The 24,207-nt window shown below is 35.7% G+C and overlaps 2 protein-coding genes and 1 long non-coding RNA gene across 3 annotated transcripts; 2 read left to right on the plus strand and 1 right to left on the minus strand.

Moving 5' to 3' along the window:
- Positions 1–1,404, plus strand: LOC120168001 (protein PMR5-like). The gene is made up of 3 exons (XM_039176874.1): positions 1–471; positions 556–893; positions 966–1,404. Exons 1-3 carry the CDS (start codon positions 1–3, stop codon positions 1,297–1,299), a joined length of 1,143 nt encoding a protein of 380 aa, XP_039032805.1. The 3' UTR covers positions 1,300–1,404.
- Positions 1,405–1,589: 185 nt separating this feature from the next.
- Positions 1,590–4,731, minus strand: LOC120168111 (asparagine synthetase [glutamine-hydrolyzing] 1-like). Its single transcript, XM_039176939.1, has 13 exons — positions 4,640–4,731; positions 4,251–4,389; positions 4,045–4,140; positions 3,826–3,967; positions 3,542–3,732; positions 3,286–3,447; positions 3,125–3,205; positions 2,812–3,033; positions 2,596–2,730; positions 2,435–2,515; positions 2,256–2,342; positions 2,067–2,174; positions 1,590–1,977 (listed from the first exon to the last, which is right to left on the minus strand). Exons 1-13 carry the CDS (start codon positions 4,717–4,719, stop codon positions 1,747–1,749), a joined length of 1,755 nt encoding a protein of 584 aa, XP_039032870.1. The 5' UTR covers positions 4,720–4,731; the 3' UTR covers positions 1,590–1,746.
- LOC120168112 lies at positions 2,433–23,272 on the plus strand. Its single transcript, XR_005520097.1, has 3 exons — positions 2,433–2,562; positions 21,886–21,894; positions 23,261–23,272. It is a non-coding gene; the product is annotated as an uncharacterized LOC120168112 (long non-coding RNA).
- Positions 23,273–24,207: the final 935 nt, after the last annotated feature.

Genomic DNA, 24,207 nt, shown 5'->3' on the forward strand with positions numbered 1-24,207 from the left:
ATGTCACTTCTTTCATGTCTGCCCTTTGTTTTGCTCTCCTTGTTTCAGTTTCAGACGGGTTTGTCGGCTCTGATAGCGAGCTTGAAGAACCACCACCACCCACCACAACTTCGGAACCCAATGTTCCAAACCACCTGCGCTTTGTTTGCTGGCACTTGGGTTCGTGATGACACTTACCCCTTGTACCAATCTTCCAACTGCCCATTCATCGATGCAGAATTCAACTGCCAAATGTACGGCAGACCCGACTCTGATTACCTCAAATATCGATGGCAGCCTCTCAACTGCGTGCTCCCGAGGTTTGACGGACTCGTGTTTTTATCCAAAATGAGAGGCAAACATGTGATGTTCTTCGGTGATTCTCTGGGAAGGAACCAATGGGAATCTTTGATTTGTATGATCTCAGCTTCTGCACCCCAAATGCAGACTCAGATGACCAAAGGAGATCCTCTCTCCACCTTCAACTTCATTGTAAGTCATCTGCTCATGTTCAAAAGCAACATAAATACCCATTCTTTCGATTGGATAACTGTTTTGAATTCTAAAAAATTGCAGGACTATGGTTTATCAATATCGTTTTATGAAGCTCCATACTTGGTAGACATAGAAATAGTCGGAGGGAGGAGAATTCTTAAGTTAGATGACATATCTGTGAACGGAAACTCCTGGACGACCGCCGACGTGCTGGTGTTCAACACGGGCCATTGGTGGAGTCATAAAGGATCCCTTCAAGGGTGGGATTTGATTGAAACAGGGGGACAGTATTACAAGGACATTGATCGTTTGGTTGCATTGGAGAAAGGGTTGAGAACATGGGCTGATTGGGTCGACACCAATGTCGACGTAACTAAAACTAGAGTCTTTTTCCAATCCATTTCCCCCACGCATTACAAGTAAGTCCCTTGATATGTTCCATATATGATTTGTGATGTAAATTATAGTCTTTGATGAAATACTTTCGACAGTCCGAGTGAATGGATCGCAGGAGCAACCGCGATCGCTAGCAAAAACTGTTACGGAGAGACGACACCGATGGCGGGAATGACCTACCCCGGGACGTACCCTGACCAGATGAGAGTGGTGGATGAAGTCATTAGAGAAATGCACGTCCCTACATATTTGTTGGACATAACCATGCTCTCTGAGCTTAGGAAAGATGGGCACCCATCGATTTACAGTGGTGATTTAAGCCCTGCTCAGAGGGCTAACCCAGGGGTCTCCGCTGATTGTAGCCATTGGTGCCTCCCTGGATTGCCTGACACTTGGAATGAACTGTTTTATACTGTCTTATTCTATTAAGTTGTATGGTTTTACTTCATTAACAAGTACTGATTTTGATTAGGTTTGCACAGGTTGCAAAACTGCACTTCTCTGTATTTATGGTTTCCCTCAACTCCTTTTACTATGGTTATTGTTTTCATACTTATTTACCCTCATGGTGATGTTTTCGTTACCTAAATTTGTTTTCGTGTTTATGGAGGCAAAAGAAAAGATGCTAAATTGATCGATCTAATACTAATATTGATGAACAACTTCCACTACAAAACATTTGATTACACACATAGAAAGCATAATAAACAACAAGTTGGTGATAACAAAGATGATCCGACGGTCGCGGAATCTTTTACTACTCGTAAACATCACCTATAGTATACAATAACATGTTCAGAAGTTTGATCGATATGCCAAAGATCCTACTCCCTTATTTAAAGTTGACAGATTTTGATTCCTTCAAGAAGGCAGGCACTAAATTTGTATGGCGACAGCAGGAATTTCCATCATCCGCGGTATGCTATCGATAGCCTTGGATGGCTTGTTGCTGAGAGGAGTATCAGAGTCGTAAGCTGAGAGATGAACCCCCAAGGCAGCTCGGCCTGAAGGGTCGAGGTTGTTTTTCCAGGCAGCGTCCCACTCAACAGCTTTAGCAGTGCTGCAAGCCACACTAGCTCCTCCAGGGACGGTCAATCTAGCCGAGTTCTGTTAGGCCAAGCAAAGAAAAATTATCAGTGATCATTTTAGTAAATCATTGCATAATCGTATTCGAACTACAGATTTCGGAAAATTACCTGAGGGAAGAACCTCTCGAAAATCGTTCTGTAGTAATATGCTTCTTTTGTAGCAGGTGTGTTGTGAGGGAAGATGTAAGAAGCATTGAACATCATCTTATCAGTTACCTGAAAGATTATAATTGTTAAATTATAAACCATATTCTTTGCAAAAGCATATCAGAGAAAACACATTGGAAAGATAGTTACATGTCGTGCAGCATGCGCTTTGAGACCGTCGATCCAACTATAACCGACACCGTCACTGAACTGTTCCTTTTGTCTGTAGAGGATATGCTGCAGGACATCATACAGGACATGTTAGTTTAGCTTTATAGTTGACAAAGATCAAAGACAACAAATGAAATGATTTTAGAATGTTTTAAGACCTTTGGCAGATAGGGATGTTTTTCGTCATCGAAGGCTCTTCTTAGAACCCATTTCTCGATACGCCCTTCGTCTTTCTTGATCTGATTCATAAATAAAGGTATTCCTTATATGTCTGTAAATCTCAACCGTGTAAAAGGGGGGGAAATGCTTGCGTACATACCATCTTTGCTTCAGGGTCTATCGACATGGCAACGTTGATAAATTCTTTGTCTAAGAAAGGGACTCGAGCCTCTAATCCCCATGCAGACGTTGCTTTGTTAGCTCTCAGGCAATCATATTGGTGAAGGGCCTTGATCTGCAGAAAAGAAAAGAAAAAGAAGGCATAGGAACAAAGCATACTTAGCTATATCCTTAATCGAATAAGATGATGTATTACCTTGTGGCATGTTTCGCGGTGGAATTCGTCCTTGTTTGGTGCTTTGTGGAAGTACAAATATCCACCAAAAATCTCATCGGAGCCTTCTCCGGAAATAACCATCTTCACTCCTAGTGACTTGATCTTTCTTGACATCAGAAACATCGGAGTGCTTGCCCTGATAGTGGTCACATCGTAAGTTTCGACGTGGTAGATGACATCTTCAATGGCATCAATCCCATCCTGCGACATTAAAGAGCAATTTAGCTTGTTATTGTATTATTAGACCCCAAATTCTTGAATCGAAAATGTTACTAAAATATCGAGTCAATACTTGAACAGTGAAATGAAACTCATGATGGACAGTGCCCAGATAGTCTGCAACCTCCTTTGCTGCTTTCAAATCTGGTGAACCCTGCAGAGAAATCGACAATGAAGTTTTAAGAACCTTTGAAGATATACTTTAAGGTTCCATCGTATACTTTTACGACTTACCTCTAGTCCAACACAAAAAGAATGAAGCTGAGGTCCCCACTGCTTGGCAGCCTTGGTGCCAGCCAAATACCGAGCAGTGATCGAAGCAACCAACGAAGAATCAAGGCCCCCAGATAGCAGAACTCCAAAAGGCACATCGGTCATCAGTCTTTTGGTCACGGCCTGTAAACATATTCGATACTACCCGTAAGCCAAACTAAGAGGAAAAAAAAAATAAGTAACAAGTGTTTCTTGGGCGGCAAGTCATCGATCTTACGTTTTCAAATGCATGTCGAAGAACAAGGGGATTATATGGAACCGATGGAATGGCCTCAGAGAACCAGGGTGGGTTGTACCACCTCCTAAATCCTCCTGATTTGCTAGAGTACAAGTGACCAGGCGGAAAGCATTCAAAATGTTCGCAATCATCATTCAACACTTTCAATTCGGACGATATCCAAACCGAACCTGATCACACATAGTCGAAAAGGAATCAGCAAAAGCCAGTTTCAAGTTCAACCCGAAGTACATGCAACTGACAAAAAGAAAGATTCAATATACCATCAAGTCCCCAGCCGATATAAAGGGAGGTGACACCGATAGCATCGCGAGCAACGACGAAGGTGTTGTCACGACTGTCGAGCAACACAAACGAGAAGATTCCGTCCAGCATGTCGACAAAGTCTTCCCCATACTCCTCATACTATCAGATAGATTAAGTTCAATAAACAATTTTTACACTAACTAGAACAATAATTTGCCATGGAATTGGAGACTTACCAGATGGGCGATAACATCACAGTCACTGCCAGTCCTGAAAGTGTGGTTCACCAACTTCTTCCTTAGTTCTTCGTGGTTGTAAATCTCTCCATTCACCTAGTTTTCACCATATAAATTGACCAATTACAACACAGGATTTAGCCCTTAAATGTTTGAAAAGTTAATGAGTGGTCATAAAGGCAAAAATGAAGGATATAGAAGCTTACAGTGACTGCAACAGTCTTGTCTTCATTAAAGAGGGGTTGGTCGCCGGAAGCAGGATCGATGATGGCAAGGCGTTGATGGGCCAAGTAGCAGTCTCCATGTTGGTGGAGGCCACTCCAGTCAGGGCCACGGTGCTTCAGCCTGTTCACAAAACATTTCTAACTATTTCAGCTCCCTATTTCTCTTAATCAAATTTTCCATTTAAATAATTGTTGAATTATAGCCCAAACCCTACGTGGATTATCACTAAATAAGTGTAATAAATTTCAGGTACTCAAGATCAAGTTTAAGGTTAAATTTCATCATAGTCATGTGTTTTAGCTCAAAGAAAACACCCCACTGCAATATTAAGAAAGCAGAACAGAGGGGAAAATAAAGAAAGATGATTTGCCTGCGGGAAAGTTCCAACACTCGAACTCTTTTAGCCTGAGAATCATCGGAACAACCCAAAACTGCTAAAATCCCACACATTTTCTTTCGATTCTTGCTTTCTTTTCGAAAAGAAATGGAGCAAGAAGAAGAAGGGTTTTTATTACAGGGAAGCTAAAACAGAGGAGTGAATACAGGGGAAGGCAACACGTTGCTGTGTTTTTGAAATATCATCGAAGCCCAAACGCAACGTATTTATAGCTGCAAAACTTCGGGGGTACCTTTCAAACGGCGATGTTTCGTCGCTTCTAGGGCCCACCTCTCACGTCTAACCACGTGTAGTAAAGTGATTGGTTATTACTATTGCTGTTTTGACCGTCATGCCCGTTTTCAAGCAAACGGCTTTATCCACTTCCATTGCTGACTCAGCACCGAAGATTTGTCAAATGTTAAAATCGGTTTAATAGGGAATGAGTTGGATATTTATTTTTCTTAAATTTCTATTGAATTTTCGAGGATATCACACTATTTTCAAAAATATTTTTTATCGTAATCGTTATTTTAAATTCATGTTCTTCGATCTTTGACATAACGTTCGACACAATAAATGTAATAGTTAATAATTTTATCTGTATAATCTATCAACCAATTAACAAACATGATAATATTAAATATGACATCAATCATCCTTTAGATGAGATATTTATACCCTGATAAAATACTGAAATATAATTTCTCTCCTCCTCATCTATATTGTTCATCCTCTCTCATATTTTCTTTCTTCTTTTGTCTCCCACATTCATTTATAATCGTTCTTGTACCGTTTAAATTAAAATTGATGAATTATCATTGGCTGCACAACTCAAATTGCTTCATCAAATTTCATAAAATTTATTTTTTTCCCTAAAACTTTATAAATTCATCTTTTTATAAATATATCTCTTAATATAAAATTTTTACTTTTCACCCTAATAATCAATATTGAATTTAGAACGGTGAATATACAACCATCGCCCTTGTCAAGCGTCATAGCTGAGGTGGAATTTCATTTTCTTAGTTTTGGCGATGCAACCTAGGCCGTTGAATGGTTTTACTCAAAGATATGATCAAGGGAGTATCTCAAATAATCCAAATTGAAAGGAGTAAATATATAAAATAATAACTGCGTAACTTTCTAAGTAATAATATTTTAATTTTTTTATCTATTAAATAATAAAAAACCGAATGAATAAAGCATAGATGATGGAAGCAATTGTTGACAAAGGGTGAACGGATCATCGCGTATCAATAAAATGAATAAACAAAATGACAAACCGACGGGATTTTCTTCGCGTGATAAATAGTTTGGTATCATTTATGTACGATCTCAAATTTAAATATTTATTTATGTAGAAGATTATAATTGAAAAATTCGTCCGTCAAAATTAAATATACGACGTAAATCGATTCGAATTAATCAGTATAAAATCTTAAATCTGAGAGAACAACAAACAAAAATAAAATAACATGACAAATCATCTATTCTCGAAATCAAAAACAATAACTTTATACAAATAAATCTTGTCATGTTGGTAGATTTGTTTGATTGATGGTCCTTTATTTTTGTCTGCTTTTTATTCCTTGTTGAAATAATCGTCCAATGGTTGTATAATCGGTTAAAACTAATTACCCTTTTCTTACACGGTTGTTTAAGTTTTAATTACATTTATAAATATTATAATCAATAACCATAATTAAAATTAAGATTAAGATTAAATAATACATTTTACTTTTGGGTTTTTAGAAAAAATCATTTTTTATCTTTAATTTTTTTAATTTTTATTAAATTGAACTAGGTGGTAGAAAAAATAAATAACTTGTTAAGGTTATGGGTGCTTAATGAGTTAAGCAACTCGTTAGCACATCGAACTCAACTCGGTCAAAATTTGATAAAAAGCTTAACATGGATTAACTCGGTTCGAACTCAAGCTTGACTCGATAAGTTCGCAAACAACTCGTTAATGTTTTTTATAATTTTTTAGTGGTTATCTTAAAAAATATTTCATTCAAAAATTACTATTTTACTAATAGATAAAACAAAGATTTTGATACCTTTATAACCGCTTTCTCTCTCGGTGCATGTTAGCTGGTCTAACAGCGGGCGAAGGCGAAGCTATTTCCTCCGATTGTGAGACTTTCTCCATCGTTTCTGAGATTGGTTTTTTAGGGGTTTTGGTGGACCATGTCAGGCGATGCCCCTACTGACTGGCGAGGACTCTTTGCGGTGGGGATTGACCAGGAATTGGAGTTCTTTCCACCAACGGTGGTTGAGGGGTTCGTGTGTAGTGAAATCGTCGAAATAGGTGTTCGAGGAAGGGATTCTAGACTGGAAGCATACGTTAGTTGGGCAATTTATTGGCTCGGATCCAAACTTTAGCTCCATTCAGAAGATAGTTACACTGTTATGGAGTAAGGTTTCTCCGGTCAAGGTGAGTATAGTTGGGCCAAACTTATACGTTTTTTGTTTTGCAAATTCGAATGCTAGGGACTGGATTTTAGATAACGGTCTGTGGCATGTACAACATAAACCGATATTACTTAGGAAATGGGAGCCAAATCTGAGAGAATTGCAATTCGATTTATGTTTCATGCCTGTTTGGATTCATTTGTTCAATGTTCCACTTGAGCTATTTTCTAAGAAGGGGCTGAGCTATATAGCAAGTGATGTGGGGAAGCCTCTATACATGGATTTTGTTACACCTGCTAGGGAAAGATTGGAATATGCTCGAGTATGTGTTGAGGTTCCTGTTGGGTCCTCAATTCAGGATAATATTGATGTTGTTTTATTCGGTGGATCAGTGACAAGAATTAGAGTCTCGGTTCCTTGGATGCCAAGCTCCTGCATAGACTGTGGGCGGTTTGGGCATTCTGTGAGATTTTGCCCTCGAGGAAATGGGAAAAGGGCTGAGCAGGTCTGGAGAATTAAGGGGCATGTGAAGGATGCTAAGCAAGATGCTTCTTCTACTAGAGGTAAGGTAATAAAGAATGTTGTCTGTGATGCAGCTGCTACTTCTAGTGGAACAACTGATGGGGTTAGTTCTGGCAAAGAATCTTCTGCTCTTGTGACATCACAAAATGGTCTGGTTGCTGATACTACTGCTGGAATTAATTCTGCTGCCATCTCAGCTTTAGATGGGAACTTCCTTGCTAATAATTCTGCTGATAAGGTGGATATGGTTAAACAGGCTGCAACATGTTCTTGTTAAGAGGGGTAGAGGAAGGCCTGCAAAGGAGGGTAGGGTTATTGGAGGTTCAAAGAATAAATTTAAAATCCTTAGTGCTATTGACTCTGATAATCTGTTGGCAATCTCTGCTGCTGATTCTGGTAAAAAGCAGAGAGGTGTTTCTTTGGGTATGGCAAAGTTAGTACAAAACCTGAAATTGAAGAAAAAAAAAACATGTGAACAAAGTCAAAGAAAATTGAGGATAGGGGTGGTGATGCTTCTTCCTTCACTATTGATGCATGCTAATATGTTTTTGGAATATTAGGGGGTTCAATAGCCCCCTCAAGCAAGGCAAGGTTATGAATTGGGCTATTAAAAGTCAAATTAGCATCTTATGTCTCTTGGAAACTAAAGTGAAGGAGACTAATTCCATAGCTATTATGTCTAGTAAGTTTAGTGATTGGCAATACTACTGTAATTATAGGCATGCCGAAAATGGTCGCATCTGGGTCCTTTGGCAACATAATGTAAATTGCACCATCAAATTTACTTTTGACCAAAGTATAACTCTGGAAGATTTCTCGAGGGGTACTGGTTTTTGTATTTCTGCAGTGTATGGGTCGAATGATAGCTCCATTCGCAAGCAACTTTGGGCTCAGCTTAACTCTATGGAAGCATTTGTGGGAAGTAGAGCTTGGTTAATTGGCGGTGACTTCAAAGCCATCTTAAGAGCTGAGGAAAGCTCTGCTCAAGTTAATTCTAGTACCCTGGCTGATATTTCTGAATTTCAAAACTGTGTGGAGGGACTAGGGCTGTCTGATCATCCTTTCTCTGGTCCTTTATTCACATAAACAAATAAACAACAAGACACATTCCTGGCATGCAAGTTGGACCGAGTCCTTATTAATTCCAACTGGATTGAAGCTTTTCCAGCTTTTGATGTCAAATTTCAGGCCCTTGGGGATCATGATCACTGTCCAGCACTTGTTTGGCTGTACAAGGAAATCCCTGCTGCTATGCCTAAGCCATTTAAGTTTTTTAACTTTTGGGCTGAGCACCCCAACTTCATGGCCATTATTAGGGAATCATGGCAGGCCCCACTTAATGCTAACCCAATGCAATCACTTTACCTAAAGCTAAAAAGGTTGAAACGATGCCTCAAAGAGCTAAACAGAATATGCTACAGTGATATATCGAAGCAAGTTAGGGATAAAAGGGAGAAATTGAAGAGCTTGCAGCTTGCCAATCTCGATCCGTCCACTGCTGGTAGGAACATTCATGCTGAAGTGGAAACCGAGAGGGAATTAAGGACCCTTGAGGAGGTTGAGATGCTATTCTATAAGCAAAAAGCAAAAGCGAATTGGATCAAAGATGGTGATCAGGGTATCCGTTTATTTCAATCTATGGTTGCAAGCAAAAGAAAGAGCAGTACAATTAGAGTTTTATTCAACCAAAGAGGTGAGAGACTTGATACTTTTGATACCATGTCTAATGAAGTGGTTGGATTCTTTGTGAATCAGTTGGGAGTAGCTGACCCTGAGATTAAGAGTAGCAATGTTAGCACCATCAAGGAGTTACTTAGTTATTCTTTGCCAAGGAATGCAGCTGACACCTTATGCAAGGATATATCTGATGCTGAGATTGAGGAGGCCTTGTAGGGGCAAGGGAACAACAAGTCACCTGGTCCAGATGGTTATAATGCTTTCTTTTTTAAGAGAGCCTGGGTTGTTGTAGGTGAAGACTTTTTGGCAACAATAAGGTACTGCTTTGACCACTATTTTATGCTTCCCTCATTCAATGCAACAGCTATTGTGTTAGTCCCTAAAGTCTCAAATCCAAGCCTAGTCAAAGACTTTAGGCCCATCTCATGTTGCTCTGTTGTTTACAAAACTACCACTAGGATTTTAGTTGATAGACTTTATTCTTTCTTTATTAGCATGATTTCTATGAACCAAACAACATTTATAAAAGGGAGAAGTATAGTAGATAATACCTTATTAGCCTAGGAACTTGTTAGGGGCTACTCTAAGAAGAATATATCTCTTAGATGTGCACTCAAAATTGACTTGTAGAAGGCTTTTGATTCCTTAAACTGAGAGTTTGTAGGTGTGATCTTGCATGCTTTGAGATTGCCTGATAAGTTTATTAGTTGGATATGGGCTTGCTTTGCTAACCCTAGGTACTCTATTATTCTCAATGGTAGTCTTGTTGGATATTTTAAAGGTGCTAAAGGTGTGAGACAAGGTGATCCCCTTTCACACTACATATTTGTTCTTGCCATGAATGTGCTTTCAAACCTCTTGAATGTGGCTACTTTAAATGGGGTCTTTGGTTATCATCCTAAGTGCAAAAAGATTGGGCTCACCTACCTTTGCTTTACGGTCGATATGTTCATTTTCTACAATGGATCCATTGATTCTATCATGGGGGTGCAGGCTGTCCTGGACCATTTCTATTTCATGTCAAGTTTGAAGTTGAATGCTAGCAAGTGTGAGATGTATGTTGTTGGTATTCCTGCTGAGCAGAGCAGTTTCATCAGGGAATTTACTGGCTTCAGTTTGGGCACCAACCCAGTTCAGTACTTGGGAGTTCCTTTGGTTACCAAAAAATTGGCTGTGAAGGATTGTCAAGCCCTTATTGACAAGCTCAGGGCAAAGTTAAGTTTATGGGCTAATAAGCACCTTAGCTTTGCTGGGAGATTACAGCTCATTCGCTCCGTTCTTCTAAGCATCTCGAACTATTGGTGTAGGCAGCTTATTCTGCTGCATGTAATCATTAGGAAAGTGGAGCAATTGTGTTTCCCGTTTCTTTTGGAAAGGGTCTGATATGCCTGCTAAAGGTGCAAGAGTTAGTTGAAAGAAAATTTGCCTCATGATATCTGAAGGGGGATTAGGGTTGCAAGATGTTGGATGTTGGAATAAGTCTTGCATTGTGTAACTTATTAGAAAGCTTTTGGCAAATGAAGGTTCAATCTAGGTGGCTTGGATACACTCTTATGTAATTAGGAATGCTGATTTTTGGAATATGGAAATCCCTACAAATGCTAGCTGGAATTTCAAACACTTGTTGAAAATCAGGCCTGAAGTTGTTCACCTCTTCTCGGGTCAAGTTTGTTATCTGAACACGAGGCGAGTCTGGGATGATCTGCGTACTACTGCTCCTAAAGTACCCTGGCACCATCTGATCTGGTTCTTTGGGCGTATCCCCAAATTTAGCATTATAACATGGATGTCAATGCTAAATAGACTGCCTACTCGGGTTAGGCTCGTGCATATGGGCTTAACAATTGCAACTTTGCTAAAGAGCTATGGGAATCCATTCTCGAACTGTGTGGCATTAACCGTGGAGTTAGCAGTTGAGATAGTGAGCTGGCCTGGGCTACTTGATTTTTTAAAGGCAAGTCTCTCATTGTACCGGTTCTAAAGCTTGCTTGGACTGGCCACATGTATGGCATTTGGATGGAAAGGAATAACAAACTATTTGGTAGTGAATAGAGCCAAGGACGATGTGTTGGGTGACATTAAGCAAATCATTCGAATCAGCCTGCAGGACTTGGCCTTTAACAGAACAAAATTGATCAACGTCGCTCTTTGTGAAAAATGTGGCATTGCTTAAGCTAAGCTTGTTTTGCTGCTTTCTTTCTTTTATGACCTGGGTTAATTATGTTTGTTGTCATGGCTTTGCTTAAAAGTGTTGTTTATGACTTTGTATCTTGTAGCAGTTTTCTGCTTCTTGGGTAATGAAATTGAATTATCCAAATAATAATAATAATAATAAATTATTAATTATTAATTAATAGTTATTATTTTACTACACCAAAAAATAAAACACTATTTATGATTTTAATGTTTATATTAAACTCTATATAATATTAGTAAATTTTACCTACAATTAAAAAAATAGATAAAATTTTCGGTGAACTTAACGAGTAACGAGACAAGTAACGAGCTTATCGAGCAACGAATCGAGTAGTAAATTTTTTTAATGAGCATGAGTCAAGTATTATCCAACTCGCTCAATAAGCACCACTAGTTAAGCAGATATCTTTGTCCATGCTAACTTTAATAGATAAAAAATTATAAAAATATCTAAAAATGAAAAAATATATAAAAAAAAAAGGTATAGGTAAGTTGACAACTATATTTAAATTATTAAGAATTGTAAAATTTATTAAAAAAATATTAAAAGCGCGGATTATGTCAGTGATTAGGTTTTTTATTTATCAATAATTGTTTTTATACATGGTGATCAATAAAGTTTAAAAAAGTGACACAGTTGGATTGTTTTACTGATAGTGATATTTATAGTGAATCCTATTATTAGATTTAATGATTTATAAATTAATGAGCAAGAGCTAATCTAACAATAACAAGGCAATAAAGCACAATTTGTATGATCCACGAAATGAAAATTGTCTTGTTCATATAAGGGCATGGAATAATGGGTGTAAATAAATAAGACAAAAAATTTGATATATTTTTACAACAATCCCAGGGTTACTTTCAGAAAAAGACTAAGTAACGACAACCTAATTTAAGATTAAGAAATTGTAAGGATTGAGCGCAACCGAAAATGATATAAAATGCATAATATTTTTATAAAATATAAACTTTTTCTTAATATTTTTGATTAAACCGAATGAGCGTAATTGAAGGTTAAGGAACAGGGACGGTGTTTAATTTAAGGTAAACACAAAGTAAAAAATGAAAAACCTAGAAATCATAATTTTTGCCGTTGGTTTGAAACTAATATTTCTACCACAATTCTTTGTTTGATAAGTCTCTTTTTTTTCTTATGAAAATAATGAAAGTTTTTATCTTATCTCGTGTAAGTTTTAATCTTATTTTTACAAGCTTTTTTCTTTTTTAAGGTTAATTTATCGCCGCTCCTCCAATTAATGAATACTCTATTAAAAAAAAAGAATATGTATTTTTGATTGATTCAACGATATACTAATACAAGTCTTTTTGTCTAGTTATGACACCATAATCTCAAATAAAATATTTTAATTGTTATTAATGATGATAATTAATTGATTAATTTTGATCCTTTACAAGATGCACAATTGAAGATATTGATAAAATATTGACTTAAGAATAGTATTCCCTTAAATTTTGATTGTTATATTATTAGTATTATTTACAGAAGAAATTTTAAATTCAAAAATAACAACAATAGAATAAGTATAACTGAAATCTGTAAAAGGATTAAAATATGTGTTATGATTTTCATTTGGGTAGGTTTTAGAAATGTGTTAGAGCTAACCATTGCATATTATTTATTTATTTTTGTTGCCCTATCAATTTCAATGCTTCGTTTTAACTGATTCGGAACGACTCATGTCGAACACCATGTTTTCGTGGGTAAGTCTTCCAGCAGGGATTTTCTGCATACACAAAGACTCGAACTTGAAACCTTACTTAAATGATATCAACCTGCTTACCACTTGAACCAACCCCTGTCGGTATAACCATCGCATATTTCATGACTCATCTAATGGCTTTTTGGTTGGATCAATAGTCTATTCTTTGAATTTATAATCACTATTATGGCCTTTGTAGCAATCATAGGACCACTAATTACTCTCTTGATATATATAAACCTGAACCAGAAGAACAATCCAATTAAATTAATAAAATGGATTCTAATTGGCTTTTCCCCCTTCAAATTTAAATGACTTTTTAGTAACTCAAATCGCCATTCACATCTATGTCCAAAATAAGTCTAAAATCAAAATATGTTTATTTCGCGTAAAATATTTTTTGAAAAATATTATCTTAATTTTTTTGTGTCAACTGATTGGTAGAAAATAAATTGGATAATATAATTTATTTTCTTGGTCAATAGATTTTTTTTTTCATTTTCTAAACTTTTCACTTCAAAGCACAAATAATAAAAATAATATTATTTTATTTATTTAATATTAATGTAATATTTTATTATCATTTAATAAACATATTAATTATTAAAATATTTAAAATATATTTATTAATAATTTATATTTTTTACTATTAATTAAGTATTAATTTTTATAATAAACATTATATGCTTTATTAATTAATTTAATTTCAATATTAAAAATTTTATTATATAAATTTATTCTACTCACAACATCATTCTAAGTTTATAAATTATTTTTAAAGTTTTATTATATACTATTAATCAATTAATTATTATTAATTTATTTTTTGATTAAAATTATTATTAATTTATTAAGTTTTATCGAATATTTGGCTTGAATATTCCTATGATCTATGTTAAATGAAAACCGGTTTTAAATTTTAGTTTTAAAGTATAATTCATCAAGTGACATCAGTGATAAAAATATATCATTCTTCTTAGAGATTTTGTATTCAAGCAATTACGTTTGCAGAGTATACATGCGTTAACAATAGATTAAAAAAAATCTAAACAGATGTTACCCTATCAACAACCAACATTCATGATTCAACGATTAACAACAAATTCATTTTAGAAACCTTAGATGATGGAATGAGATTCTGAATTTTCTTATTAGTTTTGAACCCCACAATTAGTCAGCAATTTTAGAATTTTTACTTATATAATAATATGAACATGGAACTCTTACACAAACATTATTTTTTAGGGTTTAGAGTTTAACTCTTAAATTACAATACGAGTGTCGGGAAGTCTCGAAAAACAAGGCCCTCAATTTTCGAAATTCTTTTACTATAATATTATAAAATAAACAAATTTATAACTCGTACGATATTATTAATATGAAATACGAGTATAACACGATCATTAGCTTCAGCTAATTTACAAGCACTACCGATAAAAACTTGAGCTGAAACCCACTAAAAGCAGCCTACCTGTAACACCCTTATCTCATATACTAATATGAGGTAGAACTGTCACATCAATCGTATAAAACACATACTGTTTGCAAATTTTACTGATTTTTATCCTATATTAAATTTTTATGCAAATTCATATAAAAAATCTAAAACCACTAAAATATTATTCTTTAGCTGAACTACTGATTTACAGACCCAAAATATAACTTCTGAAAATTTATTTTAATCCATATACTTTTACAACTTTATACTTTTGCCACTAAATTTCTAAAATATATTTCAGTCAATAGTCGAAAATTTAGGATATTACACCACCATTACAATTAATCAAGGAACAAACCCAATTCCAAAGCCTAGTAGAGGCCCGTGAGCAGCTAGGGTTTCCCAGCATGTCCAACGCCGCCAGCTACACACCGTGGGATTGATTTTGGTACTTTTTTCTGTTATTTTATTCCTCCAATAACATTTCTCACCAAAATATTTTTTTTAGTAATACTAAAACAAAACGGCAAGGGAATTATCTAAACAAAGAAATAGGGAAGAGTATTATTCTTACTGGTTTTTCAAGTTTATACTCAAAAGTTTGAACAAATCAACCAGCGAACCTTAACGAATGAAATGTACAAGTCCCGCAAGCAAGGTAATGATATAATTCATTCTCACTTGTTTAATAAGAATATATTTTTTTACTGATTTTATTCATGGGAAATTTACCATCACCGCTGGCTACTTGTTTAATATTGAATAAAAGAATACATGTTGGGTTGGTAAGGTCCCTGTCTGTACCACATCAGTTGTTGAATAGTTTATGTGTTTAATGTCAACTGTGTTGAAGTGGTCCCAATTTTTATCTGCTATGCGGCGACACGTATGAGTTGCGTGTCCACCGTTCAATTTGTATTCCGATTAGAGGAGTTAGAAAATGGATTTCGAGTACGTAAAAAGTAATTTGTTTTTTTAATATAATTTATTTATAATTGTTTGTTTTGAATATTAATTAAATTCATATGAAAATGAATTAAAGCCTTTCATAGAAAAGCTCCATACTTGAACCTTTAGTTAAAAGAAAAGTCAACTTGTACTGACAAAAAAAAAGTGATTTCTCTCTATGTGCACGTTAGCAGGCCTAACGGACTCCGAGATCTCGTCGTGTCTCCGGTGATCTCTTCTTCGCACGTTCTGGGTTATTAAGACTTTGAGGTCTTCATCTTCTCTTGTCCTTCTCTGACTCTAATTGATCGATGGACTAGAGAAAATTATTTGGGAGTTCCACAAGCCATAACCTTAATTTCTTTCCTCCGAAAGTCAAAGATGGAATTCGGATGATCATCCCACCAGCCGAGATACTGGAAGCTGGAATCTCAGAGTGGAAGCTTTCCCTAGTAGGGAAATTCTTGGGTCCAACACCAAATTTCTCAACAATGCATTATATTGTTGACAACCTTTGGACAAAGGCGCTTCAAGGTTCTCGGGTTCAGGTCAGTCTTACATGCCCTAATCTCTATATCTTCTCTTTTGATTCTAATTCTTCTAGAGAATGGGTCTTAGAAAATGGACTATGGCACATTCTTAATAAACCGTTGATCTTAAGGAAATGGAACCTAACTTAAAACGACTAGACTTCGATCTTTCAAAAAATCCCAATTTGGGTTCATCTTTATAATGTTCCACTCAAATTATTCACTCAAGTAGGCTTAAGCTACATAGCAAGTGGAATAGGGATCCCCATCTCAATGAACTCTGTCATTGCCTTAAGAACAAGACTGGAATTTGTAAAAGTATGTGTTAAAATTGATGTAAATGATGAAATCCCCAAACAAATTGAAGTTGTTCTTCAAAACGGGCAATCAACCTCTGTTTATATTGAAATACCTTGGCTTCCTCCTAGATGTAGGAAGTGCAAGGTCTTTGGTCACAATGATAAAAATTGTTTGGTTAAACATAGTGCAATTCCAGCCTCTAATCAAGTCTGGAAGATTAAAGAAGCCCCAAGTGCCAACTCTTCTCATAGAGAAGTTGTTCTTCCTCTAAGTCCTGCCACTTCTGATTCATCTCCTAAGGATTTTCCTAAAAGCGATGATAAATCTGCTGAATCATCGAATCCTGAACAATCTGTCTTGCTATTACAATCAGATTTACCTTTCACTGATTCTTTTGATTCTAATCTTGAGAGTGTTTATACCACTCAAAGTTGTATAAATCAAGATGATCTTTAAGTTGATCCAGCTCTTGAAAACCAACTCATTACTTCTGATCACTCTTCGCATCCTGATAATAGCTCTATAGTTCCTAAACGTGGTAAGAGAAGACCCTCTAAGGAAAAGGCTACTTGTGCCGGTTCAAGTAATATATTTGAGATACTCAGTTCTATTGAAGAAGTCCCACCTAATTAAGATGCTCCTCAAAGGAAAATTAGAATTGCTTCAAAGGGAGTGGTTGAACTAGTTAAAGATCTTAAACAGAAAAAGAAAGAAAACTTGAATAAAAATAAAAGTTCTACAGTTGGGGAGGAGAAAACCCCGCTGAAAACCCTTTCTCAATGAATGTTAGTTTCTGGAACATTAAAGGATTCAATAATCCTCTAAAGCAAGACAAAGTCCTTCTTAGGGCTTCTTAGAACAATGTAGATATTCTCTGGTTACTAGAGACAAGAGTTAAGGCTGATAAATCTAAGGACATCTTTCACTCTAAATTAGTCAACTGGAATGTTAGCTCCAATTATTACTTTGCAAACAATGGGAGAATTTGGATTCTTTGGAAGATGAATATTGATCTATCTACAATTCAAGTCTCTGATAAGATTATTTCTGTAAAAGGACAGTTCCTAGGTCAACCTTTTGTTTTATCAGCAGTCTATGGGAGCAATGATAATATTACCTGAAGACAGTTATGGCGACATCTTCAAGATCTGGAAAGAACCTTTGGTCACCTTCCTTGGATACTTGGAGGTGATTTTAACATCATTTTGCACCCAAATGAAAGCTCTGACCATGAACTTCTTTTTCCCTATTCCACTCTTGAAATAAAAGATTTTCAAGACTTAACTCAAGATCTTAACCTTCATGACCATCCTTACTTTGGACCTTTATTCACTTGGAGCAATAACAAACTGAAGCTTACCTTGCTAGAAAACTTGACAGAGTTCTCATTAACTCTAATTTGGTTAACATCTTTCAAAACTCTTTTGTTGAATTTCTTCCCCCTGGAGTGTCGGATCATTGTTTGGCATTGGTCTGGTTTTCTAAAGACAATCCCATAAATAGACCCAAACCTTTCAAATTTTTTAATTTCTGGACTTCTCATCCTAACTTTATGAGATATATTGAGCATTCTTGGCAGAATCCTTTTCAAGGTAATCCTATGCAGACTTTGTTCCTTAAACTTAAACATATCAAATCCAGCCTCAAGAATCTTAATTCTTCCTGTTTTAGTGATATTTCTTCTCGGGTTAAACTCAAAAGATTAGAACTGGAAAATCAACAAATTCTTTCTTTGAAGGGTGAAAATCTAATCGGAAAAGAATTGCAGATTCAATATGAACTGCAAAATTTAGAAGAAGCTGAGTTAGCTTTCTTGAAACAAAAAACAAAGGTTCAATGGATTAAAGAAGGTGATCAATGCTCCAAATTTTTTCATTCTGCAGTTGATGCTAAGAAAAAGAAGGAAACAATTAGGTTACTTATTGATGACCAGGGAAATAGACTAGAATCCTTTGATGCAATGTCATTTGAAGTGCTTTCTTTCTTTACCAAACTCCTTGGGACTGTTGATCCCAAAGTAAAAGCCCCTAACCCTCAGTTCTTAATTGATATTCTGAACTGCTCTCTTTCCCTACTTATGAATCTTGCCTTACCAAAGAAATCACCACCCAAGAAATCAATGATGCTTTTTTTGGCCAGGGAAATGATAAAGCCCCTGGCCCTGATGGTTATACTTATATGTTTTTCAAATCTGTTTAGTATATTATTGGTAAGGATGTTATGGCAGCAATCAAATACTTCTTCCAGCATTCTTCTTTGCTCCCTGCTTTTAATGCAACCACTATGGCTTTGATTCCTAAAATTCCCAATCCCAGCAAAGTCAAGGACTTCAGGCCAATTTCTTGTTGTACTGTTATCTATAAGGCTATCACAAAGATCTTAGTCCAAAGACTTACTTGCTTCATTCCTGATTTAATTTCACTAAATCAAACTGCTTTTATAAAAGGAAGGAGTATTGTGGATAACACTCTTCTTGCTCAAGAGCTGGTCAGAGGATATGGTAGGAAAGACTATCTCACCTAGATGCTCAATGAAGATTGATCTTCAAAAAGATTTTGATACCCTTCATTGGGGATTCATCTCTTCTGTGCTAAGAGCTTTAAATATTCCCCTAAAGTTCATTAATTGGGTTGAAACATGTTTTACAGAGGCTAGATTTTCAATTTCTTTCAATTGTACTTTGATTGGATATTTCAAGGGAGCAAGAGGCATAAGACAAGGAGATCCCCTCTCTCCCATTCTCTTTGTTATTTCTATGAATGTCCTTTCAAGAATGCTCAATATTGCTGCTGAAAAAGGCTTGTTTAGCTTCCATCCTAAATGCAAAAGAATAGGTCTCACGCAATTATCCTTTGCTGATGACCTTCTGATCTTCTGTAAAGGTAATGTGGATTATGTTATAGGAATCATCTCTGTTTTGGAACAATTCTATAGAGTTTATGGTCTTAATCTTAATGCTTCTAAATGCTCTTTCTTCTGTGTTGGTATCTCTCTTAATAATATTGAACTCATCAAGCAAGCTACTGGTTTTCAACATGGCTTACTGCCTGTTAAATATCTGGGTGTTCCAGTAGTTACAAGAAAGCTCACAAAAAAATATCCAGACTCAAGATCTGGTTTAGAAAGTCTCTGAGCTATGCAGGAAGGCTGGAACTTATTAGAGCAGTGTTGTTCAGCATTGCTAATTATTGGTGCAGACAACTGCTGCTCCCTTACTCAATAATCAGCAAAATTGAACAGTTATGCTCGCATTTTTTTTGGAAAGGCTATGATAAATCAACAGCAGGCACCAGAGTCAGTTGGCAGAACATTTGCAAGCTAAAATCAGAGGGAGGATTAGGACTGAAAAATCTAAAAGTCTGGAACAAAGCTTGTATGATTCACCTTATTAAAAATATTCTTACAGGAGAGGGTTCATTATGGGTTGTATGGATTCACGTCTAAGTTCTAAAGGATTCTGATTTTAGGCTTATGGAATGAAATGCAAACACAAGCTGGAGTCTTAGAAGAATTTTCATGCTCAGAACTGAAGCTCTTCCAATATTGTCAAATGGAACTCATTCTATTAGACAAATTTGGCAAGAGATTAGACATAAGGGGGACAAAATGACTTGGCATACTTTGATATGGTTCCCACATCATATTCCCAAACATAGTGTAATAGGTTGGATAGCAATCTTATATAGGCTTCCCACTAGAGACCGATTACAACGCATGGGAATCATTTGCTCTGGGACTTGTGTTCTTTGTAATGACATGCAGGAAAATTGAAATCACTTGTTCTTCGAATGCCATTTTTCTACTCAAGTAAGAGATAATACTCTTCACCTTTGTGGTTTGAACAAGACACTTCCTGGGAAGAAATTGTTGCTTGGGCAAGTAATTCTTGGAAAGACAAGTCACTCCTAACCACTATTCTCAAAATTGCTAGAAACACCAACATTTATGTTCTGTGGGAGGAACGAAATCGTAGAATCTTCAAAGGTTGATCTCGAAATCCAGCTGACATCTTTAGAAGCATTAAAGATTTAGTAGGTATTAAGTTGAGAGGAAAAAACATCAATAGACTTGACTATGTTAATTCCAAACTATGTATAGCTTGGGGTATAGATTAAACCAATTGATTTCTGTTTGTTTTTAGCATGTAATTATTTCAGGTGATCGGATACTGATTTTTGTAGCATTTATACTTTTTTAGGTAATAAAATTGAATTATAAAAAAAAAAGTCAACTTGTAAAATGAGACAATCAAAACAAATCTCATCGGGGGAAACTGATTATATTTTCAGACTGCAACCTCGAATAATGGTTCTCTCTTAATCAGAAAAGAGTTGATGAAGGAAACTCGTATGACTTTGCATAATACTTGGTGTTTATCATTTGATTGGGGCACATAATTCTATGCACAGTTACGACCTTGTAAATTGAAACTGTTGCAATTCTCTCGGAACCATGCAACTTGGTATTTTTTTCGTGTAATTCACTCGTTATATCTTACTATTATACACAGTAAGTGGGGTATAACAAAACTAGGCGGTCCAAGTTTCTCTACATAAAAGGATGGCCAAATTGGCACTTTACGACAGTCGGGTAAAAAATTTAGTTAATTAGGGCACTCGAACTTTTAAATTGGAATCTACGGTAAATTGAGCAGTCATCATGGAACTCGTCACGTGATATAATTTTTTTAATTGGTCGTGTCAGGTGAGATTCATAGTCTAATTAAAAAAATATTCTTGAGGGACTCGTCACACCGGCGTGATGAGTCCCAATAAAATAATATTTTATTGCCATGGAACTCCTCACTCCGACGTGACGAGTTCCAACGGGTATAATTTTTAAATTTTTGACTGTTGGATTAACCGTTGTTAAACGGTCGAATTTTTTTAAAAATTTCAATCCAACTGTTATTTTCAGTTTGAAAAAACTAGTCGTTGTGTAGACTAGTATAAATAGAGATTTGGGTTGGATAAATTTTTCACTTGTAATCAAACATTATACAGAGAGCAAAAACTTTTGTGTTAAACAATTTGTGTTGAAATGGCCTCAAGATCAGAAATGTTACGTTTTGATGAAGTTCATATTTCGTCAATCGAGTTGACAACAGTAAGTTTAATTTGTTTTATTTCATTTTAGTTTTGACAAAATTATAGTATTAATAATAATTATTTATGTAATTGTATTAAATAATTTATTTTCAAATTGTAGCGAGAAGAACGTACCATTCGTCATCGAGGAATGACGAATGAAGAGCCACATCAGCGGATGGTGATATATCTTTCACAATCCGGATTATATGGAGCGATGTTTCTTCGCGGATTTAAGGTGATGTCGGCACTGATATCGGCGTTGATTGAGCGTTGGAGGCCCGAAACGCATACATTTCATTTACCTTGTGGTGAAATAACGATAACTTTGGAAGATGTCACGTATCACCTTGGCGTTCCGATTAATGGTATGCCATTAGCGCTTCGCAATACTTATAAGGTAAATAATGTTTTTCAAATTTATTGGGAAAGGAGGCTCCAACCAATGTCATTGATGGGTTGTGGGTACGGATGACGTGGTTGAAAGAGAATTTAGAGTAGATGAACAATCAACGGAGCAAGAGGTGATATATGTAACTCGAGCATATCTTTTAACGTTGATTGGAGGGATCTTGCTACCGGATAAATTGGGCAATTTGGTGCACACCCAATATATTCTGGTAATGGAGGATTTTGTTGTATGTCGCCAATATAGTTGGGGTTCTGCAATTTTGGTGTTTTTTTTCGTGAACTATGTAAGGCGACCGTAGTCGTTAGAGGAAAAAAAACGGATGTAGCGGGTTGTTTAGTTTTACTCCAATCATAGGCGTGGTATCGTCTCCCATTTATGACGCCTATTACATTCGCTATTATGGAGTTTTCTCTCACCGCAAGGTAAATTCATATATTTAAAGTTTTAATATTTTATAATATTTATTTAAATATTTTGAAAATGATAATAAAATTTATAAATTTTTTTAGATGGCGACACCGAATAATCGATACAAAGTTGTTGAGTGCAACCAAAGTAGATATTCGGATGAGAATTGATATCACAGGTAGACATGCGGTAAATTTTTGTATTTTTTGCATTAACATTTAAATTGTAATTTTAATTGTTTAATTATACTAACATAATACTTTTGACAGTTTAATTGGATGCCATAACACCATTGCTCCATTTTGCAATTGTTGAGATCCATGTCGCAGATAGAGTTTTACGAGGTTTCACCAACCGATAGAAATGCCAATATATAACATTGACGGTTTGCATAAAGTTGATGCTCGTGGGAAACATAGCGAAGACTAGCCGAGGAAGCATGCTATATTCATATATGATTGGCAAAATAGACATTTACGATTGCCTAATCGTTCTGAGGTACAACCTGAAGATTTTGATTTCAATATTTCTATCTACCTCTAAAATTATGAAGCAAATGAGAAACCATACTTGACAACGCCAGAGGAACGGTCCGAGTGGGAAATAATGAAGGGAAATTTGGGAAAATAATCATCTTCATCAACAACTTCATCTTATGTTTTCGCCAAATATTATCTATCGCAAGAAAGTTATGGTGGATATGGTGCATATCAATCATCGATGGAGAGTCGAGCGGCGTGGGAAGGAAGTGGGTGGGATCAAGTGCCATCTTCACAACAATTTTCCTCAGAATCATAAGAAAGAGGTTCATGGGATCATCTTCTTTATCATGAACAATCTCAATTTGAGGCAATGATGTCAATGATGGCGTCAAATACCTTGAGTACTCCATCGTTTTCACCCGAAGATGTATATCAAAGTGGTGGAGTAGTTTTGTGAACACCGGAACCGGAAGAAGAGGAAAATGAAAAAAGTGGACGACCACAAAAAAATCGACGAGCACCACGTCATTACCCCCTTTCAAAATCACCTCATTGCATCTTTTTGGAGTCGAATTTACGTTGTTTTTCAACTTTCGTGCCTGCTAGCATCTTCAAAATCATGCATTCATCATCAAATTCCATCTCAATCCTAATTTTCAAGGTAAGTTTTTTAAAACCCTAATTTTTCTTTTCGAATTTAGTGCTAGTTTTAGTTATTTTTTGCTTATATTAGTGAATGTGCTTGACTTATTTTTCATTTTTATACTAGAATATACAAATTTTTTTAACAAAATATTCAAAATTTGAAATTTCATTAAAAAAATTTGTACGTTTGTTTCTAAAAATATAGGTATACATATACTTTTATTTTTCATAACTTGTTTTTTTATATAACACATCATTTTTTTGCCCATTATATTATATTAAAAAAATATTTAGTTATAAAATACCTTGTATTGTAGACTCATATTGAGTTTTGGGATTAATTGAGTGCATACATATGTATTATCTTTCTTTGCAGGTATAATCTTTATTCTGATTCTCTTTAACATGTCTCACAAACGTCCTAGATCCTCCTCCTCTCGTGCTAATCACCTCCTAACCCTCTGCCAAATCCTCCTCCTAATCCAACTGAAATGACCATAGTAAATTTGTGTTTTAATGAACCGAATTGTCGAAATCTATATTCACGATATCGAAACTATTTTGAGTTTTATACTATTAGGGGTGAGCATCTCCCCTCTCTTTCGGAAATGCAAGAAATGAACTTTAAATACCTACCCCTTCTACAAGCTTGGAAATTTGACAACACCTTCAAAGTTAAACCCGTTGTCTTTTACCAACTAGTATGCATTTTCAATTCTATTGAGGTTTGCATAAAATAAAGCTCATACACAAACTGAAATTATTCATTATTATC

The sequence above is a fragment of the Hibiscus syriacus genome, unplaced genomic scaffold (assembly GCF_006381635.1).
Source record: "Hibiscus syriacus cultivar Baekdansim isolate YM2019G1 unplaced genomic scaffold, ASM638163v2 tig00111708_pilon, whole genome shotgun sequence".
Lineage (NCBI taxonomy): Eukaryota > Viridiplantae > Streptophyta > Magnoliopsida > Malvales > Malvaceae > Hibiscus > Hibiscus syriacus.

Coding starts and splice junctions, on each gene's coding strand:
- LOC120168001 (XM_039176874.1), top strand. CDS start 1: ATGTCACTTCTTTCATGTCTGCCCTTTGTTTTGCTCTCCTTGTTTCAG. Junction 472..555: donor TCTCCACCTTCAACTTCATT/GTAAGTCATCTG, acceptor AAAAAATTGCAG/GACTATGGTTTATCAATATC. Junction 894..965: donor ATTTCCCCCACGCATTACAA/GTAAGTCCCTTG, acceptor TACTTTCGACAG/TCCGAGTGAATGGATCGCAG.
- LOC120168111 (XM_039176939.1), bottom strand. CDS start 4,719: ATGTGTGGGATTTTAGCAGTTTTGGGTTGTTCCGATGATTCTCAGGCT. Junction 3,968..4,044: donor GTGATGTTATCGCCCATCTG/GTAAGTCTCCAA, acceptor TCTATCTGATAG/TATGAGGAGTATGGGGAAGA. Junction 2,516..2,595: donor TAGACCCTGAAGCAAAGATG/GTATGTACGCAA, acceptor TTTATGAATCAG/ATCAAGAAAGACGAAGGGCG.